Source organism: Lacerta agilis, chromosome 1 (assembly GCF_009819535.1).
Source record: "Lacerta agilis isolate rLacAgi1 chromosome 1, rLacAgi1.pri, whole genome shotgun sequence".
Taxonomy (NCBI): domain Eukaryota; kingdom Metazoa; phylum Chordata; class Lepidosauria; order Squamata; family Lacertidae; genus Lacerta; species Lacerta agilis.
Genome location: NC_046312.1, coordinates 65,731,152 through 65,752,942, shown reverse-complemented (window position 1 = coordinate 65,752,942; position 21,791 = coordinate 65,731,152). Strand labels below are relative to the sequence as shown.

Below are 21,791 nucleotides of genomic sequence, written 5' to 3'. Positions count from 1 at the left end.
AAGGGAAATTTAACGATGGAGCTGTACATCTTTCGATATTCATCCTATGTGATGGTGACCTCTGTTCTTCCTCACCATGGAACTCATTCAACAAACTGAGGCTTAATCCAGGAGACACATACCGATGGTGGTTAGTTATGTTGATGGTGGTTGAGAAGGTCACATATCCATGTAAAGATCATACTTGCAGTTTGCCAACCGAGGTTTTGTTTGTTATTTACAAATGGCATTCAATATGTGAAAAGCTGCCCTTCTTAGGATTTTGTGCTGATTGTTATGTCAAGTCTTGACACTTGAAGCCCTGATGTCCCTGGTAGCAAGAAGTAGCTTCTTCTAGATTCAGCTAGCTGGAGGCTTCAACTAGCCTGGGGAAATAGCTTGGCCACAGTGATCCATGATTTGGTAGCCCTCCAGTTGGATTACTGTAATGGGTTATATGTGGGGCTGCCCTTGAAGACTGCAAGGAAAATTCTGTTAGTACAGTACTTGCTGCCTGTTCATTTCCAAGTCCAAATACTTTAAAACCCTAAGCAGTTTGGGTCTGAAATGTCTCCTGACAAGCCATCCTGTCTATATCCTTAAGATGTTTGGGGCCTTTCTCCGAGTCCTTAGCAGAGGTTTGTATGTATGTATGTATGTACTAAGGAGAAAATACTTTCTGCAGTGGCAGAATGCCTGCTCTAAATATGTATAACTGGTTCAGACATTAGTCTTTTCAACACGCTTAACACGTTTTTCTTAGCCCTGCCACTTATGAAGGGTTATGATGCCTCAATCTGCTTTTTAGTTTTTATATTGTTTTGTTGCCTCTGTATAAATTGCATAATGAATGTTGTATTGTATTTGTATGTGGAGTAATTTAATGTATACTATGTTGAGTGAACATTTAGAAATATTTTAAATAACATTTTGTGTAGAACTTTAAATGTGCATAAAACATAAATGCAATTTGTGATAACAAATCTGCTACTTTATCTTATATTTATCTCTTCATCAAATAAATTTGGGACTGATTTTTTTTTTACAGCTTAGTGAAATAAGTGGAATCCTTTTAGAAAACATTGAGTTTGCAAAGGTGAGAATTTTATTTTTCTCTTAATCATGCAGTGTTTTATTTAACTTTTCTGTGCATGAAAGCCCATTCCTGTGCACTAGCTGTTTGACACAAGTGTCTCTGAACTCATACCATAGGGGACGGTATGCCAAATCCTCTGTTGTGGGGAGGAGAGTGAATGGCGAGCAGGGGTCTGGATGATGAGCGCTTTCACTGATTGTCTTACTGTATCTGCAGTTGCCCATGTATAATATGTATCTTCTTGGTGTATAGATGCTCTTTTTGCTAAGGTACTTTGTTCTTTCCAGGGCAGAGGAACATTTCCATGTGAGATCTCAATTTTAGAAATACATCAGGATTTGGATTGGAATCCTAAGGTTTCAACACTGAATGTATGGCCCCTCTACATCTGTGATGATGGAGCAGTGATTTTTTATAGGTATGCCTATGTTGTTTTTTAAATACACTGAAAAGCATAGTAATTGTTTAGTACTAAACCAATAACAAAGTTGAGGCTGAAATTCTCCGCCCACCTGCCCCCCCCCCCGCAAAACCCACCCAGTGGGGCAATGTTTTAGAGTAGTCAGGAATGGTCAGTGGATTGTGCACAGGCACTCCTTGCAACCAGCCTGCCCAAGTCTGGTGATCCTGCCAACTCTGATTAAATTAAACTTCAGTGTGTTCTTAACCCTGCTTTCCAGATGTTGCTGTCTCTGGGGAAGCTAGCACATTAGGCGCCATACAAGTGTCCTCAGGTCTGCTGTGCCCACCACCAGACTTCCAACTAATTAGGGATATTATGTTAATACACTTTTTGTGCACTGTTGCCACTGTTCAAGTATTGTATGTGCAACTACTGTGGTAACTAAAAGACACAAGCGGTAGAGTATGCAGCTCTTTGCGGTTATGCCCATTCACATACCACCAGTGAAGTACTGACTACTGATTAATAGGTCTTTTCCTCACCAATTCAACAGTGCATCTGGTCCAAACATTGGCTCTTACTTCAAAGTTCTGCATATCTATTCAGAGTGGATGTCATAGAGTCACTGTCAACTTTTCTTTTAGTAAATTTTTACCGAAAGCACTTGGCATTTGAGAGTAATTTTAAAGTTGATTCTCCAATTGTTTACCGTATCCTTTCAGAGTCTCGGGTTGATGAAGTATTGGTAACACCCCCCGTTTTCAAAATGCAATATTCTTTTCAAACTCCCTAATTTTGCCTCCAGCCTAGCGTACCCCTTACTTCTGGATTTGGGATAGGACTATTGCTTCAGGGGGGCCACAAGGAGAAAAACTCTATCTAGCATGCATCTACTACCATGATGTGCCTATCATTATGCAAAGATTTTTTAAAAAATCTGTTGACTATGCCTTAGATTAAAAATGAGCAAGCCCTATTTATTTAAAGTGCATTATTATGGAAATTAAAATTGTTGTATTTATATAAAAGGGATAAAACTGAAGAAGTGGTGGAATTGACCGAAGAGCAGAGAAATGAGTTAATGAAAAAAGAAAGCAGCAGACTTCAGAAAACTGGACACCGTGTGACCTACTCGCCTCGTAAAGAAAAAGCATTAAAAATATATCTGGATGGAGCACCAAATAAAGATTTGACTCAAGACTGATATTTCAGCATTTTCCCCGGGGAATTTTTTGTTACATGTGAGAGGTACACTACTACTGTGTAGTGCCGTTATGGCAGGACATTAGGTGTAAGGACACCAGCACTGATTGGTAAAACTGCAGCCCAATCAAGCTCAGTGCCCAGTCAGGTCACTGTTTGATTTGGAATCATGTTGTGCACTATAGTCAAATGTACTGTAAAGATAAAAGGGATGTGCAAATAAACAAAACGAAACAAAAATGGGGCGGGGAGGGGTAATGAGCAAATCGACAGTGTGCACATAACAGTAGCTAGTAAACTAGCCTCAAACAGGATATTCATAGCTTGATAATAAAAGCTGTGCAAAGGCCATGAATGAATTCTTTTCTGTTTTGTTTCACTGATGCACACATTACCTCATTGAAGATTTCTGAAGTAAATGTGACAGTGGCTTTTTGAAAAGCTCAAGAGTGGAAATGTGATGGAATTGGCAGACTCCAACCCTTAAAAGTTAACATTTTTATCTGAATCTCGTTAAGATTTCTCTTCTACAAAGCAGGACATCTCTGAAGTATAAAGAATAAATAAATGTATTTTTTAGCAGAAGTTACCATGACCAGCAGATGGTGTTTCATTTTGGAGCAGTGTTGTAACCAATTTTTATTTAGGTTATGAATAACAGGTGACTTTACTGTTCCATTTAGTGTGTAAATACAACTCTGTCCTGAGTTAGCAGAACTACATTTCAGCTGCTTACTATGGTATTTCTCGTCACATATCAATATTCACTGTATACATTTAAAAGTATAGCTGCCTATTTAAATTTGTATTCATTTTGTGTTTGGCAAATGCTGGGTACTTAGATTTGTAATTTTCCCTTGTTACTGAGTTTTTGGGGGTGGGTTTTTGAGTCAGCTACTTATTTTTGTACATTTTTGTTTTTGAGCTCTTACAGGTTTGGATCTTCTAGTACCATTACAAGTCCATACTTTATTTTTCTTTGGAGTTGATCATAGTTTTTATATGTAGCTTTTTAAAAAGTTGGACATCTCCCAGTATAAATTATCCAGTAGTTCAGGAGTGGTACAGATTGATGCAGTAAAGATTATTTCATTTGCAAAGCTTAGACAAGTAAGATTTTGCTTTGCTATGTTCTTAAGATCAATTACAAACAATTCTATAGAAGGTTGTCCTTTTTTCAGAAATACCATCTAATTTATATCAATAAAAGGTTTTGGTAAACTTTTCCATGCCAGATGCTGTTTACAACAATGAACATGCCAATAAAACATTTGTTCATTCTGTTATTTTAATAACATTTCTCTGGACTTCTTTTAATACTGAAAATAACTTGACTGAAGAAAATATTTCCTCTAGTGTTTATGATACCAAGTTTTTCATTTTGGATTAAACTTTCGAAGCAAAGGTCTACTTAAAAGTATGCAGCCTGCAGAAAATTATTGAACAAAGTCACATGCAGCTTGGTGTCAGTCCTATGCTTTCAACATGCAATTTTGAGACAACGGTTTCAAGTTGCAATTCAGGGTGCTGCAAGAGCCAGATCAATCACCTTTTTAAAAAAATGGTGATGCTAGACTGCAGGGCTGAGCCAAATAAGGAACATCATTTTGTTCCAATTAATTTGAGCATCAGATTTCAAACCCACCTTTCTCTTGCTATTTAAGTGTTATAACAGACTTTCAATCTTTAAATAGTAGAGCAAGGGGAGGGGAGAGCAAGGACTTGGTTCAAGAAGGTAGCTTTCTTACAGCCAAACAGATGTAGTTTTGAACAATTGGGGACGGGTAGGGATTGGACTGGACAGTTGGCTATTGCCAGGCATGCAGGTGCATTCTGTGCAGGTGCAATGACTGCAAAAGTTAAGTATTACATGTTACATCTCACAGTCAGATTTTTTTAAAGAGTATGGTCTCTTGCAAACTCCCCTTATCTGACTGTGCCTGCTTTGACATTCACACACTTTGGAGGTTTCTGCATAGTTATTGAATTGACATTTTGATAGTTATCTGGCAGCTACACTGTCTTGGTGTTTTAAAAAAGGGGTTTCAGTACCTTCCTTAGAAAACATGAAGAGACTGCCCTTAGCTGTAATATAGAATAAAGTTACCTACCACAGTATTGGTAACTCAACTTTGACAGACGCAATTCTTCTTTTATCTTTTATACTGGAGCGGGTTGGGCTCTGTTTCCATCTAGCCTCCAAATGCAAGAGTTCCACCTTTGGTCTACTATGTGCTCAGTATTATCAGTAGTGATGTTATTTGAAATAGCGCTGCCAGACATCTGGATTTTCCTGGACATTACTGGGATTTCAAAGACAGAATTCACATCTGGGGGAAATTTCTGAAAGGTGGCGCTTTGTCCTGGATCTTAGGCAAGTCAATAGAAAAATCACATTTTTCTGGTGTTTTTGTAACAAAAAACCTTAACAACTTTGGCGTCTTCCTAAAGTTTAAAAGGTCTCACAACTGGTTTAGGATAAATTACTTGTGAAGTTTGGACCTGGTGGTTCTCAGCATTATTCAGGGAGGGGCTTGACTGCTGGAGCAGGTGAGCCTATTTGTCATATCACCAGGTAAGGGCTGCAATAGATGATACTAGGAGAGGGGCTCATTACTAGATTGTGCCCATTACTAGGGAAGATAGTAGGATTCATATGCGTTTTTTCAAATCATACTGCTTTATTGTAAGTGCTCAATAACAAATATGCATTGTATATAAAACATACATGCCTTCTAGAACTTGCTTCTAGGATGAGATAAAATAGCTGTCTAGAGGAATGATTACTATCCTTTTGATGTTAAAGTTTCATCTCACTCAGATCTTGTTGAGATGCTTTTTACTAGTTATTGCTAAATTACATGCCACACTGATTTTTCTCATCCTGTATACCTCATTTTAAAATCTCAAGTCCCTGTAGTTGCTGTTTTAAAAAAATACAGTTACAGCAGTGTCGTTGGTTATATTTTAAAAGACTGAATAAAAACAATGCCCAGTCTAAAAATCAAGAAGGCTCTTGACAAATTTTGAAAACAAGCAACATATACATAAAATGCAGAGCTCAAACCACCACCAATAATCATAAATAGACTTAAATTAATCTATCCATCAACAAGTTCAAATCATGCCTCGTTTAAAACTCAAACTTGTCCACAAAAGAGTCCATTGACAACTTTTGACATTTTAGTGTAGAATTTGGTTCGAGCCTGAAAAGAGAAAACCTCATCTGATCATGCAAGGGCAGAAGATAACTATGTAGAGTATACTCTCAATTATTGCACTTCTATCCAGTAGTGAAAAGGGGTGCAAGTTTAGAGTTATCAAACAAGACACTATCTAAATTGCTAGAATGGTGAGTGTGATTAATTAACTTGCTTAACTATTTTACATTTCATCTCCAAAAATCAGATCCAGTTTCTTTGAATCAGTTAAGTCTTCATCCAAACCTTCCTGTACTTCTGTAATCAATCTCTCTCCATAGTCGCCAGGAATGTGTGAGGTTACAAAATCCAGAAGTGATATTTCATCCACTGGTAAAGGCTTCTCATTTTGGGTCTTATTGAAAGAGAGTTCACACAGAGAATCGCTGCTGTGCCTGTTGAGAAAGTTGTGCATTTCTCTTACATCAGTTGTAAAAGTGCCTATGCAAGCATGCATACAAGTGTGAGAAACCAGTCCAAAATGTAATCTGCTTCAGGCTATGAGGCATAAGTCAAACTTAAGTGCAATTGAAACCACAGAGGATTGATTTAGTCTTGAGTAATTTGTGCCCTTGATTTAAGCCTGAACAAGTAGGATTGTATTCTTAAGTTTTTTTGGGAAGATGAGACCTGATCTACCCCAAAAATCAGCAGTCAAGTATTTTTGCAGTGTGCACATTTACCCCTAGCCTGGTACCCTCCATATATTTGGACTAACTCCTGTCAAGATCTGACAACTGGCCATGCTGGCAGAGACTGAGTTAAAAGCCCAGTCACATCTGGAAAGCCCCATGGCAGTGAAGGCTTGTCTAGGAAGTCACATGTCCAGAAAGTGGGTTTGTCTTCCGTGAAAAATGAGGTGTGCACACAGGATCTGCTCCTGATCTTTCTGTGAAAAATAATCCATTTTCCTACCTCTGCATCTGACAAATGAACCCATGTGCACATGGGCAGCGATCGAGGGCTCCATCTGGCTCCAGCTCCCATGTAATTAGGTTAAGAAGCCTGTTTGAAGGATCATAGCAAGGCTCTCTCTCTCCAGGTAATGGGGTGCACACAGGGAACAGAAGGTCTGTAGGTAAAAGATGACAAGTCCAGTAAAACATCAGATCTTTTCAGTTTCACATGCAGAATATGTGCAGGTTGAATGTGTAAAATAAGGAATATATACATACATATAAATTTGCCTAATATTAAATATAAGACAAACTGAGTTTGCATAGCAATGTCAGTCCTTTTCCTTCCAACAAATTCTAAGGGTTCACCTAGAAAAACTTGCTTAATTCACTTAAGTTACAAGGACACAATACACTACTAATGACAAATAGATCCACAGGAATCCTAACCCTAACCAATTTGGCACATGTATTTAGTCATATGTGCACCATCTTGTTTTCAACGGCTTAAAACAAGCCTTTAGTGCTCTCTCTCAGTCGGAACAAAAGGCTGCATATCTCCATCCTAAAAACCAAATTCACTAACTGCACATTCTTGTGATAAAGGGTGGTGTTCCACTAACTCAGACGAAATGAATACTCTGAGTAAGACTAGCGCTGAATACCGTTAGCACCTAGTAATCTCAACACAGCATGTCTTGCTCAAGGTATGAGCAAAAAGATAATGATGTCTAGGATTATTTGAAAAGAACTGATATGTTCATCTTAGGGAAATGGGAGCTAATTTGCTTAGTAACGCATATCAACGTTATCAGCATCTATTCTATGTAAAGGTACCCCTGACCATTAGGTCCAGTTGCGGATGACTGGGGTTGCGGCACTCATCTTGCTCTATAGGCCGAGGGAGCCGGCGTTTTGTCTGCAGACAGCATGACTAAGCTGCTTCTGGCAAACCAGAGCAGCACACGGAAACACTGTTTACCTTCCCGCCGGAGCGGTACCTATTTATCTACTTGCACTTGATGTGCTTTTGAACTGCTAGGTGGGCAGGAGCAGGGACCGAGCAACGGGAGCTCACCCCATTGCGGGGATTCGAACCGCCAACCTTCTGGTCGGCAAGCCCTAGGCTCAGTGGTTTAGACCACAGCGCCACCCGTGTCCCTTTTCTATTCTATGTAAGATGCTTTAATTACCTTTATCTTCTTTCTTTACAGTACCTTGTTTCTTTCCATAAGAGCTGTCTGAGATCAATACTAATCCTATTTTACAGATGGCAGGGGACTAAGAGCTAGTGGGAACACTTGTTACCAACAGACCATATGGTGATAATTTGTATGGGTTGGGCAGGGACATGGACTCAGGTGAAAGTGTATAGGACTATGCTACCTCTACAACTTAAGCTCAGAAAGACTTCCCCAGTGCCTAGTTCTCATTTTCAAACTCTTGACAATGGGAACTTTTACTCAAAAGCATTGTAAAATCTCTAAAGCAGAGCCTCAAGAAACACAACCTCCCATATCAACAACCTTGCAAATACAAAGTAGACTGAAAGGAGTTTCAAAATTAAGAAAACTGCTGTTAGTTGACAGGAAATCTTGCACAAATCATCCAGAGGTGGGTTGTTTATTTAAGTGCTGTTTTCATAGCATCATGCTCAGTCGTCAAGCACACTGCTTTACCATTTGGCCAAACTTTGCATTATACATGATGTGCATTTTATGGATTATTCTCTGCCACTGACCTCTCCTGCACATACAGATTAATATATACCAGCCTCCCCCAATCTAGTGTGCTCCAGTTTTGGAGTACAACTCTTTGGCTATGTCCAAAGTAAGAGAAAGAACAGGCAAGTGGTAGGTCCTCTGCATGGGGAAGATGGATAAATGCTATTGGGTGACAGATAAAAGGCAGAACTACTCAACACCTACTTTGCCTCTGTCTTCACCCAAAAGGAAAGTGATGCCCAACCTGGTGATAGCAGAATAAATGATGTAAGGAGGCAGCTGCAGCCCAAGATAGGAAAAGAGGTAGTAAGGGAACACCTAGCTACTTCAAATGAATTCACATCTCCAGGGCCTGATGAGCTACATCCAAGGGTACTAAAGCAGCGTGCCGATGTAATTTCAGAGCCTTTGTCTATTATCTTTGAGAATTCTTGGAGAACAGGTGACGTCCCTACAGGCTGGAGGTGGGCAAATGTCCCATCTTCGGAAAGGAAGACCCAGGTAACTAACAACCGGTGAGCTTGACATCGATACCAGGGAAGGTCCTAGAACAGATAATTCAACAGTCGGTTTGTGAGCATTTAGAAAAGGATGCTGTGATTACGAAGACCCAGCATGGGTTTTCTCAAAAATAAGTCATGCCAGACCAATCTGATTTGATTTTTTTTAATGGAATTTCAAACTTGGGAGGATCAGGGAAATGTTGTGGACATAGTGTATCTTGATTTCAGTAAGGCTTTTGACAAAGACTCCCATGATGTTCTCACAAGGAAGCTGGTAAAATGTGAGTTGAAAGAGAACTGTTAGATGGATTTGTAGCTGGTTGACTGACCAAACACAAAGAGTACCCATTAATGGTTCCTTGTCAAACTAGAAAAAAGTGACAAGTGGGGTGCCACAGGGTTCTGTCCTGGGCTTGTTGTTGTCTTTATAAATGACTTGTATGAAGAAATTGAGGGGATGCTCATCTAATTTGCAGATGACACCAAACTGGGAGGGGTAGCTAATGATGCAGAAAACAGAATCGGAATTAAAAATGACCGTAACAGATTGGAGAACTGGGTTCAAGCTAACAAAATGAATTTCAATAGGGACAAATGTAAGGTTCTCCACTTAGGCAGGAAGAACCATATGCACAAATATAGGATGGGGGACACCCATCTAAGATCTAGGGGTCTTGGTGGACCACAAGCTTAACATGAGTCAACAGCAGCAAAAAAAAAAGTTAATGCTGTTCTAGGCTGCATCAACAGATGTATAGTGTCCAGATCAAGGGAAGTAATAGTACCACTGTATTCTGCCTTACTCAGACCACACTTGGCATACTGTGTCCAATTCTGGGCACCACAAGCTGGAACATGTGCAGAGGACGGCAACCAAGTTGATCAAGGGTCTGGAAACTAAGTCTTATGAGGAGCGCTTGAAGGAGCCTGGAAAAGAGACTGAGGAGATATGACAGCCATCTTAAAATACTTTAAGGACTGTCACATGGAGGAGGAGCGTGCTTATTTCCTCCTGCTCTGAAGGGTAGGACTCGAACCAATGGCTTCAAGTTGCAAGAAAAGAGATTCCAACTAAAGATTCAGAAACACATTCTGATGGTAAGAGCTGTTCAGCAGTGGAACAGACTCCCATGAGAGGTGGACTCTCCTTCCTTGGAGGTTTTTAAACACAGGTTGGATGGCCATCTGTCAGGGATGCTTTAGCTGAGATTCCTGCATTGCAGGGGGTTGGACTAGATGACCCTTAGGATCCTTTCCAACTCTAAGATTCTATTATTCTTGTCATCCCTAACCATTGACCATGCTGGCTGGGGCTGATGGGAATTGCAGCCCAAAGCATCTTGAAGGTTGGTGAAGAGCAATATACAGTGGAAATGCAAGCTCACACACTGAAGCAGTTTCTTGCTTGGCCTCTTGTGCAAAGGGAAAGAATAGGAACAACAGCAGAAAGTGATGTAGTGGCTGACCTTTTGAAAATGCGCAACACATTCCAGGATTGCAGTCTTTCTGGCTTTCACAAATCGTTCCATTTTCTCCTTTTGAGGCAGCTTTCACGCACTCACCCCAGACGCAGAGTTGATGTCCACAACACTCCACATCTCGAGAGCATTGCTTAGGAAAGAAAAATAAACACACACATGCTGAATTGGTTCTTAATCATCATGGGACACACAACATCATAAAGATAGTCAATATAACCTGGCTACAGTAACTTGCATCGGGCATGAACTTCTTCATAGACCTGCATTAAACAATCCCACTGACCTAAATTCTGAAAGTTCACACTAGCACTGCATCAGTAATTCTGTAACAGCTTAAAATAAAAACATGGTGCATTGCCTAAGAAGCACACCAACACAACCCACAATGAAAAAACAAGATATAGTGGGGTGACTTGCTCCTGATCAAAAAGTCTGGATTACTGTAATGTGCTCTATGTGGGACGGTTCTTGAATACTTTTTGGAAGCTGGTGTAGACCAAGGAGGCTGACTAATGGCACAAGCTAGGGTTCAAAAAAATCCAAAAGTAAAGGGGATATGGGACACCTCTGTAAAGTACCCTATAGTTTATCTGAATAAACCTATTTTGACTGTTAGTTTAAAGGTTGGACTTAAATGTAGAATTTTGTTCCTGTGAAAAATCCAGTTATGTTTTTCTACCATGCTGAACAGGATATTTCCTGTCATTACATTTAAGGCTCACATATAAACAATTAAAACCATATGTTTCCAATTTAAGTCAAGAGTTCAGGAGACATTTCATCAATACTTAACCACCTTCACTCTGGTTTTCTTGTACTTAAAATAAATAGGGCCTGGACTCTACCAGTCACTATTATTCACATTACCTAGGCATCACACAATCAATATAGTTCCATTATATAACTTCAGCCTGCCTGCCATGTTAAGAAGAGCTAGATGGGGGGAAGGGGCATGCAATGCTCACTGTGTGTTGAGTTTTGCAAACATGACACTGGTACTCCAAGCCAGAGAATTCACAGTATTTTCCTGTCTCACAGTCCTCATCAATAATGCATTCCTGAGAAAAGAAATGGCATACCTTTGGTAAGTATAGAAGAAATGCAGCTAAGATTTACTAGTAGCAGATTGGGACACTGCAGTCCTACACATTGCTTTGTGCAAAGCTATGTGGTCAACCTATTACTTGAAAGTTAAAAAAAATCCTTTTGCAATCACATACAGTACATGCAGAGTTGCATCAAACTTTGTCCTACGTCACAGAAAACAGCAAAACAATTCTGTGTTGACCTCCCTGGATGCACTCATTCAATAACACTAGATCAATATATTATGTCAGGTCATATCAAAGAGCTGCTACAAACGTTCCAACACCTTACACAGCAGTAAGAAAGGGGCAGACAAGTAAAAAAGCGATGGACATATTTCAGGCTGAACTGGATTCCTAGTTGGATTCCTTCCATCAGATTCTCAAAATTGTACATGACTTCCCCAAAAGGTTAAAAATACTGAACACAAGATTTTATTGCAAAGCAGTTTCTTGTGTGTTTAAATTTCACATCTTCTTTGTTTCCTAGGCTTGGGGCAGATTTCAATTTCAGACATTAAAAAAAAACTAGCATCCAGCACACTGAAGGATTAATATCTTAGAAATATTGCCATGGACGTCATCAGATGTATTCTAGCTTAAATACTTTCCAAGTACTTTTGCAGACAGTATAAGGTGCGGAATGATGTGGAAAAAGGCAAAGAGCCACTTATGCCACTGTAATTATATAACTGGTTATAATGCTATACCAAGAAGAATGTTGAAATCACGAATCATTTCTTGGCTATGTATTTGGCACCATACTGACTTAAAGTCATGCTGACTATGGAAATCAATGGATTTAAATTACTTGAGACCATTGACTTCAATGGGTCTATCCAAATTACGATTAATTATTAATGTTCCATATCACTCTTAGAGTACAGAGCTGTGCTTAACAGGAGAGTGCCTAAATTAGGCTTGATACAACTAATATTTTAACAACTCAATGTATTAAAATAGAATCACTCTTTGCTGTAGGGGGTCAGTGTGTGCATTTTGAATTTTAAGAAAGTGTTGTGCATACCAGCCACAAATGGCTGCCATAGAGGGGCACTGCATGACACAAAGTGGTTGCCATGGTAGTGTGATGTAACAAAAAGCATACACCCCTCCATTAGCCATTCCCCAATCAATGGGAAAGGGCACCTGCATCTAGGACTGCCAACAGGATTTCCTGGGGCCAGTACACTGTATGTGGATTGGGCCTCCTGCAACCCCACCCCACCCCCCACAATCTATTGGCAAGAGCTGCTGCTTATGTACCTATATTTACTTAGGCTAGCCTACCTCACAGGGCTGTTGCAAAGATAAAGGGGGGGAGGGAGGATAATGTACACAACCTTGAGCTCCTGGGTGGGCTGGGTAGCAAGGTAGAAACATATAATATCATTCACAGATAATGTTGAGAAAGCAAGAAAAGCAGTTTTCATTGTTTCATTGTCTCAACAAACAGTATTTCATTGTCTGACTCAGTTCCTTTGTATCTGCAGTGGGCAGACTGTGGCATAGTTTAATCTCAAAAGAAAGAAAGAAAGCTTGAAGTTCCAAAACAAGTTAGTTGTCAAGAACTGCCAACTTTCCACAATGATTACAAGTCATGCTTGGTTAGAGAGGCCTGTGAATTTTAAAATATAAGAAGGCAAGGAACCCCCTTTTAGTTTGTCAACATCCTTCAGAATAAGTCCTGATTCTGAGCAGCTAAACTCACCTAATATTAGAAGCTTGTTTAAATGGGCATCAGATTCCAAGAGCATCAGTAGAATTGTTAACAGCAACTTTGGCCTCAAGAACCCAGAATTCAAGACTTGCCAGTCATAATGGATTGTACACTCTTCTTATGCTAGGTGGAATTGTGTTTTCAAAGGCTCTCTTTTATGAGCTTCAGGAAAAGAACACTTGTGTAATTCTATGAAATACCGGTAGACTGCATTAAATGCTGATAAGCTGCCTATAAGGAAGTCAACATGAAAGCAGTTCACAAGCGCTTGAGACTTTGACTAACAAGACTTGAAGTCAACTCAGTCAGAAAACTCAGTTTCCCTCACTGGCACCCAGGCTGTTTCCTTTTGCATTATTTACAATAAATTGTAAATTATTTACAATAAATTGTAAATTGCACCAAAACTTTGTATGTAGCCTTCATCTACCTCAGGTCTGCTTTTGCTACTATATAAAGTAACTTTTAGAAAAACACTTGAAGATCTGCAAATAGACAAATGTCTTCTATAGTGCATGCAGCTTCTCTATGCCAACAGCTTATTTAAAGCTATGATAGGTATCCATGGGAAATTTGACTTGGAGAGCCAGAGATCAAGGGGAGATGGGGAGAAGGCTGACCATAAGTCTGTAATCTATCTAGTGGGTAGACATAGTAAATGCACAACTGTGAAGACTGCACATTCCCTATCTGTAGTAACTGAAAAAAGGAGAAAAGTCTTGAGGGAAAATGTTCTGTCTTGTCAGGGAGATTCAGAATTGCAAGTTTATGTTTTTATTCATTGAGGTTTTACATAATTTTATTAACGTTCGCATAAATTCCATTTCATTTTAGTATTTATTTAAAGTGGGACTTTTAAAAAAGGGTCATTCTGCACTGTGCCAGAGAATGCTACTAGAAAGGTGCTACTAGAAAGAATTTTCGATTTTGTTGTGCCAGAGAAGTTCAGCACTTTCAGGCTTGTCTATATTTAGTTTTACGTATGTGGATCAGAATTACCTTCTGCTGATGTTACCTTGTGTCATGCAAGAAGGATTCATACAGAGCCACCTTACATAACTAATTTTTAATATGTTGTGACTTAAAGGTCTGGCCTACATTATCTTCTGTTGTTGCAAGCTGCATCAGAAATTTCCATGACTCACCACTGAGCTGTGCTTATGAAACACTCTTTCTAAAAAGCAAACTGTCACTCAAGTAGTGTTGTGGAGCGTTATGGAAAACTGTGGGAGAATTTGTTCTCTCCTTTGAACATTAGACGCGCGTAGTGTTCCAGGGACAGATGAAGGCATACTTTGGGTCCAGGCTGACTGAAACGCCAACTACCCAAGAAAACCTGGTCGTTTTCTACTGGTCTTGCAACTTCTATGGCAGGGATGGGAAATGCGTGGCCCTCTGGATGTTGTTGCACTCCAAATCCCATCCGTTCCAGCAACAACGGGCAAATGATGTGAATTCAACATCTGGAGGGCTATAGGTTCACCTTCTCTCCACTGGAATGTTTCCAAGTGCAACAGAACTATCATGCAGATTTTTGTCATGCATTATTTTGACAGGACGAAGGAAAAGCTCTGATCTGCAGTGAATAAAATGTTGGTTTGATGGCAGTATTCTTCTGGATTGCATTCCTGACAACAGCTAGCAGTGACTCAGCTTTCCAGAAATCTCAAACACTCATTAGCAAAAGATGCTGAAAAAAATCCTTGAATGTCTTAATCAGAAAAAGGGAACAAATAAGATTTTATCTAGCTGACATAAAAAGCTTAACTTTATCCAAATGGTTTCAGTTTATATTAGTCATTCCTCTATGCTTCTTTCTCATGCATTCACTGGATTCAGCTGGACTGAGGATAACACACACACACACACACACACACACACACACACACCCTAGTTCACCCCATCAGCATTTACTTATTGTGTATTCATGGACCTGATCCATGTGTGGTGTGGGAGCTTCTTATTTAGGGCCATGAAATTTGATAGGGTTCTATCTTAGGTTCATTTATTGCACTGGGTCTACTCTAGGCTTGACTTAGTTGGCTATCACCTATATGCTTTAAAATTTATACTGTGGTGCTTTCATAGTTTAGTTTGGTTTGGTTTGGTTCTGTTTTATATTGATTTGTTTTAATTGATTATCAGTCCCCCTTGGAGTGAACTACTGCAGGCTAGGGCATTTTAGCAAATTAACAAACCAAACAACCTATAAATCAATTTAGCGTGCCAGCATTCTTTTTGATGGGCTATAGCAGCTGCAGGTTGCAATATTGTTTGCACCTGCCGATTTGATTTGGGATCAGCAATAAGCAGCAAATGATGAGTACATGGAAACTGAAGTGTCATCTTCCTACATCCATCACATCATGAATATACTGCATGAGCCAAGAGCTTCCAGCATTTCTGTATCATCCCACTCACCATACTCCCAGTTTATACCCATAAATTTTCAAAAGCAGGTGATATTATATACTTTTGCCACCCTTTAACAATGGACAGAGACAATGCTTTCCAAAAGGCTGAAGACTCTTAGGTAAGATTGCAGACACAGGGGCTATGGGACTTTGCTTCTTAGTGCACCTCTTCTGGGGAATTTCTTCAAAAGCAATTCTAGTAACTTACGTTCCCAAAGACAAGGCCTTGCATACAATTAATTAGGGGGCTAATGTTTTATATTGTCCAGTATATGTTAGGGCTTGAAGCAAGGAGCACAGATGCCCAGCAGCCTAGCTTTATACATTCAGATGCTTAGCGTACAACAAGAGGTTTTTCTCAGACTTCTGGTAAGTTTCTTCAACCCAATACAAATTGACTAAGGAATGACATGCACCACACATTTAAAGCACAGATTTAATTGATTTACCTGCTGGTTCTTTACTCTTGCTGCTTTTTAGAATTATCACATTTTAATATTCTTTTATTAGCTGCCTTGCACTTATGTAGGGTAATATGTAATTTAAGTATTTTAAATAAAGTATATTTACTAGTAACACCAGTGTATAAGCCTGCACCGTCTTCAAGGCTGCATCATCACTTATTGCTATCAATTATCTTTTGAGGCTTTCCAATATTTGTTTCAGAATTCCTCTGATCAAAACAAACGTGGAGTATGATCCACAATTTCAAAGCAATCAAACCTCTATAAAATTAAAAGTATACATTGCTCCAGACTGAAAATCTGAGGAATTATTTTAAACTTTGTCAGTATTAAATGTAGGTTTAAGAAAATACCCAACTGGCACCACAATGGACAGCCACAATTTATTCAGCTCCGTCAGCTCACAGCTCAAGTTCATAAAACTCTTGGATGAAAGCCTAATATCTATGTTAGTGCCATCAATCGCAGCTGAAATCTGAGTAAGGAAGAGTTGGTCTGAGTATGTAAATGGCGCCTCTTCAACAACACAGCACCTTCCAAGAACTGGACTCTGGTGCCAGTACTGGCAAAAAGCCCAGTTCCTGTTCTAGGGACTAGGAATAGATATTATCACTTGGGGGCCAGAAAGGACATCAGCTGAGCTGTCACCAAAATGGGAGTGTGAAATATGCTCTTTTGTGAGGGGAGTGCTAAAATAACGCTTTGCTTCTATTATCTTTCTGTCCATGTTATTTAAAGCAACGTTTTAAAAGCTATATTGATTTCAAACAGCTTTTCTTCTAAAAGCATACTTGGGCAATTTTTCCAACTGCTATATTTAATGTCAGCTAGAATTTTACCTACTAATAGCAAAGCAAGTCAGAGGAAGGAATAAGCCAAAAATCACAACAGAAGATTTGTCCTCCCCTGCATTATGCCGTGGCTCAGGTATTGAGTGATCTGATGGTTTTAACTCTGGCCTAGCTAAGGGGATGCACAGTGACAAATACCTAAGCAGAATGCAAGCACGGTACAACACAACCTTGTGCAAACTGGGCAAGTCAGACTACAATGCATGGAGGATTTGCCAAAAGTTTGCATGCCGTTCACACATGTTCCTGAGGCACAACATTGTCCCCACACCACGCGGAGAGACATGCTAGAAACAAGCACCTGAACCTTGTCTCTAGCATGAGGCACATTATTTACTTCGGTTCTCTGCATGAGGCACACAGCAGCCTACAAATAGGAATCACTGAAACAAATGGACCATCAGTCAACCCTAACACTTTAGCCACTGGGTGCTATCCAACTAAACAGTTCCACTACTTTGTGCTCTGCACTGGAACTTCCTCTCCCACTCTTTCCCCGCCCTATGTCTGCTCTGGAGGAGTGAGAGAACCACCAGATTTTTTTGTGGGGGGCGGGCAGGGAGACAAGAGGAATGGATACTGCCCATTATATACAGCGCTTGACATCTTTGGAAAGTTTGGAGTTTATCTTCACTTTTCAAAAGCAGAAATCACTTACATGATTCCTCTTGCTCTCTCCTTCCCGTATTGATGTAATAATAGTTTCAGAATAGCTAGTCGATCCAGTCTTGTTATCTGTGGCCTAATATTGCAAATAAACACAGTACATAAAATCAATATTTTAAATTCATTTCAGTCAAACTGAGATATGGGGCATTTCTAATCCCCATGTATTAATCCCTTTTTTTTAATACCCATTATTTTGAACTATCACCAGGGAGATCATACATATGAAAGATATGAGAGGCACACATTTTTCAAAAAAAGAAAGTATGAAATTTACTCCTTACTATGTAAAAAAATATTTGGAATGCTTTGTTCACCAAGCATGCAACAGAGATGGTGGGCAGTGTTGTAGTCCAAGGCTGTAACCATTGTAGGAGCATCTCTAGACTACTTTCCACAGACCTCAATGCGAGTCAAAAGGAGGCTACCAATGTAACTGTGCATACTTACTTCGGAGTAAGCCCCACGAGTAGACTTGCATAGGATTATACTGTAATAATACATTTCTGCTCAGCTTGTCTACACCCAGCTCCTTCACACTTTTTCAGTGCCTTGACAATTTCCCTTCCATATATGTTGGCTCAGACCACTGCAGCTTTTACAGGCAATAAGCCAACTCCTTGGCCTGAGCCCAGGCATTGGAAATAGACAAAAGTTACTTTACTATATTGTTAGAACATGGGCAGCATGATTCTGCCAGCGGTTGTAAACTTTCAACCAGCCTTCCAGGGGCAGTACAGTGTAAAAGGTATTATAGAAATCCAGTTGTTACCACGGCACAGACAATATAAATTACAGACAAAATGCAGCTCTTTACCTTATTTATTTCTTGGTGACTATGTATGGTTTTATTTCCAATTTTTGTATCTGTGTCCGATTCATTGTGGTAGTTGGCAGGTAGCTTCTCAAAGTCGACTTCTATCCTTTTAGAACCTTCTTCCTCTGCCTCCATCTAGTAAAATCATGATCAAAACAAGTAATAAATACTAGACAGCATCTAAGGCAATTATTAATTATAGGCACCACTCAACAAATTATGTATATTATTGGAGACTCTACATTCTGCCTACATCAATGTGACCTGGCCTTGATCCCATAACTCTCCAGAAAACAAAGTAACTCCCACTAAAAAAAAAACCTTCGAAGAGGGCAAGGACAGAGTTAAATAATATCCATGACAGAAGCAACAATCAACTCCAAGGACTGTGAGTGCTAACTTGAACAATCAATTAGCTTCAAGCACTGACAGCTGACTCCCAAGAGTTACTCTCAAAATGCTGACCATTGACAGCAGTAGCCTTTTCCAAACCAAGCCAGCAGCATCAATGCTACCCACACTGCTGTAATTTTACTTGCTTTCACAGTAAACCAAGTAGTCTTCTGGTCTTTGCATGCCCTGAAATGGACATCTGCAGGGTTGGAGGTGAAGGATTTCTTGTTTACTTATCTGGTTGGCACACACTGTGGGTCTTAAGCTAGCTAGTCTCTGGGTCTGACAGGCATGCATGCCCTGAAAGAGTGTTGCAAGCAATCTGTGACTGTTTGAACATGGTGGTTCATTTTGATGGCTGAAGCAGGCTATCAAGTTTGCTGAATCTTCATTCTAGGAAAAGCTACACCTGTACATCTGCCTCCCCTGTAGCTTTAAAAGCACAATAACCCTGCGTGGAAAAAATGTGCTAATCACAATATAAACACTGGGAGCAAGTCCTACGGCATTCAGCAGGGCTAACGTCTATATAAACACGCCCCGGACTGGACTGAGTACAGTTTTGCAAAATAACTTACTTCCTAAAGACAATGTTTGCTGCCTTTTTCATAGGAATGATGTATTATTCCAGCGTGTAATATCTAATTATACTGTGATGATTACCAAAACCCTATGCATTCTACTTGGAGGTAAGTCCTGTGGGGCTTACTTTCATGTCAGCATGCACAGGACTGCAGCCTTGCAGCACTTCAACTACCAATAGCTCTGCTTCTTGTTATCCCTGACTCTGACTCTGCATATGGTTGGCTGCCTTTTCCTCCACACCACCAGCCACCACTGGCTAATACTGTAGCTGGGGTTAATAATAACAATTTTATTATTATTATTATTTATACCCTGCCCATCTGGCTGGATTTCCCTAGCCACTCTGGGCAGCTCACAGCATATATCAGAACATAGAGACATCTGAAGGCAGCCCTGTTTAGGGAAGCTTTTAATGTTTAATAGATTATTGCATTTTAATATTCTGTTGGAAGCCACCCAGAGTGGCTGGGGAAGCCCAGCCAGATGGGCGGGGTATAAATAATAAATTGTTGTGGTTGTTGTTGTTGTTACTCAAACATTAAAAATGTCCCAATACAGGGATGCCTTCAGATGTCTTCTAAAAGTCAGATAGTTGTTTATTTCCTTGACATCTGAAGGGAGGGTGCTCCATATGGAAGGTGCCACTACCAAGTTCCCTGTAATGTCACTTCTTGCAGTGAGGGAACCAGCAGAAGACCCTCAGAGGAGGACCTAAGTGTCTGGGCTGAATGAAGGAGGAGGAGATGCTTCATGGTAGAGGCCATTTAGGGCTTTAAAGGTCAGCACCAACACTTGAATTGTGCTCAGAAACTTGCCGGGAGCCAGTGAAGATCCTTTATATGGTCCTGGCAGCCACTCCCAGTCACCAGTCTAGCTACCACATTCTGGATTAGTTTTAGTTTCTGGGTCACCTTCAAAGGTATCCTCACGTAGAGTGCATTGCAGTAGTCCAAATGGGAGATAACCAGAGCATGCACCACTCCGGCAAGACAGTCTGCAGGAAGGTAGCTGCCCTGGACACAGAACTGACCTGTGCCTCCATGGACAGCTGTGAGTCCAAAATGACTCCCAGGCTGCGCACCTGGTCCTTCAAAAACACAGTTACCCCATTCAGGACCAGGGAGTTCCCCACACCCTCCCGCCCCCTGTCTCCCAGAAACAGTACTTCTGTCTTGTCAGGATTCAATCTCAATCAGTTAGCAGGCAGTTAAGCAAACGAATTGTGCCACCTATAGAAATCCATTGCAGATATAAACCGAACCTACTGTGTAGCCTTTGGAACTATAAAATTAAGTATGAATTATACATGGCTTTAGGAACATAACCCCTGCACAAGTTGAGGGCTTACTGTAAACACAAAGTTATCTTGTCCCATTTGGGTATTTGATGTGTGCTAGAATGTGTGGTATACAGATATAAAATGTAACTTCTCCTGTGCAGCCAAACCTAGAAATGCTGCAATTTATAAAAATGTTCATGTGACAATTTTTTCCCAGAGAAGGAAAAAGACAGACACACCCATTCATGGGAAAGAAAAGGAAAGAGAGACAAACAGAATTAGTTCACTGATAAGAGATTGTAAAGGCTACTGCACTGAAAGTTCTCTTTTCCTTTGTTTGCTCCTATTTCGCTTGACAGAGAAGTCAGTTTGCTGTGCTTTTGTTATCACTTGTTAAGGGAAGAGAATAATCCACCCCTCCTCTTCAATTATTTACCTATTCCTGTACTTCCCAAGATAGATGTTTAAACTGTCCTAACACATTAGAACCATGGAACTAAGAAACTGTTATGTTTGCTTTGAGCAAACAGAAGGCAAACCTATAATCAGGCTAGAGCAGATGGCTAAATGCATTCTCAAGTCAATTTCACCACCCACCCATATTGTAATCTAGAACCAGCCCATTCATAGGCAGGGTGAGGCGCTGCCTCAGGTGGCAGAAGTATCCCAGGTGGCACCCCCATAGGCACCCTGCCTATCCTGCTGCCTCCACCAGTGGTGCAGATTTTTGGCATAATCTTGACCAAAATTGCACAGGATATCACCCCAGATCATTGCAATCTTGCCTGAAATTGGTGCTGATGGTGGTGGCACTTCTCCTCCAGCAGTATATACAACAGGGCGCAAGGTAGCGGCAGGAGCAAATATGGTAGCGGCAGCCTCAAGTGGCGAAACAGGACATGCTACCCCTGTTGCAATCACAGATCACTCCCAGGAGGCTCCACGGGGCTATTCAAAAGCAGGAGTTGGGACTTGTGAACAAGCTTTTTATATCATTTGTGTTAGGAACCACAGGTAAGATTAGAAGTGAGA

At 40.3% G+C, this 21,791-nt stretch overlaps 2 protein-coding genes across 8 annotated transcripts in view; one reads left to right on the top strand and one right to left on the bottom strand.

The window, feature by feature from the left end:
• The window catches only part of USP47 (ubiquitin specific peptidase 47), a 47,264-nt gene extending 43,288 nt beyond the window's left edge, over positions 1 to 3,976 (top strand). For all 3 annotated transcript variants that reach the window (XM_033152427.1, XM_033152418.1, XM_033152436.1), the window contains 3 exons: positions 1,028 to 1,075; positions 1,363 to 1,493; positions 2,508 to 3,976. In XM_033152427.1, the coding sequence (XP_033008318.1) occupies positions 1,028 to 1,075; positions 1,363 to 1,493; positions 2,508 to 2,682 (354 nt within the window). In that variant the 3' untranslated portion in view covers positions 2,683 to 3,976. The remainder of the gene's footprint in view (positions 1 to 1,027; positions 1,076 to 1,362; positions 1,494 to 2,507) is intronic.
• A 1,373-nt stretch (positions 3,977 to 5,349) lies between these two features.
• Positions 5,350 to 21,791, bottom strand: part of DKK3 (dickkopf WNT signaling pathway inhibitor 3) — a 32,020-nt gene continuing 15,578 nt past the window's right edge. For all 5 annotated transcript variants that reach the window (XM_033152448.1, XM_033152465.1, XM_033152483.1 and 2 more), the window contains exons 3-8: positions 18,503 to 18,637; positions 17,678 to 17,761; positions 11,451 to 11,543; positions 10,471 to 10,615; positions 6,797 to 6,953; positions 5,350 to 6,276 (exon numbers count right to left, since the gene is read on the bottom strand). In XM_033152448.1, coding sequence (XP_033008339.1) covers positions 6,066 to 6,276; positions 6,797 to 6,953; positions 10,471 to 10,615; positions 11,451 to 11,543; positions 17,678 to 17,761; positions 18,503 to 18,637 — 825 coding nt within the window. In that variant the 3' untranslated portion in view covers positions 5,350 to 6,065. The remainder of the gene's footprint in view (positions 6,277 to 6,796; positions 6,954 to 10,470; positions 10,616 to 11,450; positions 11,544 to 17,677; positions 17,762 to 18,502; positions 18,638 to 21,791) is intronic.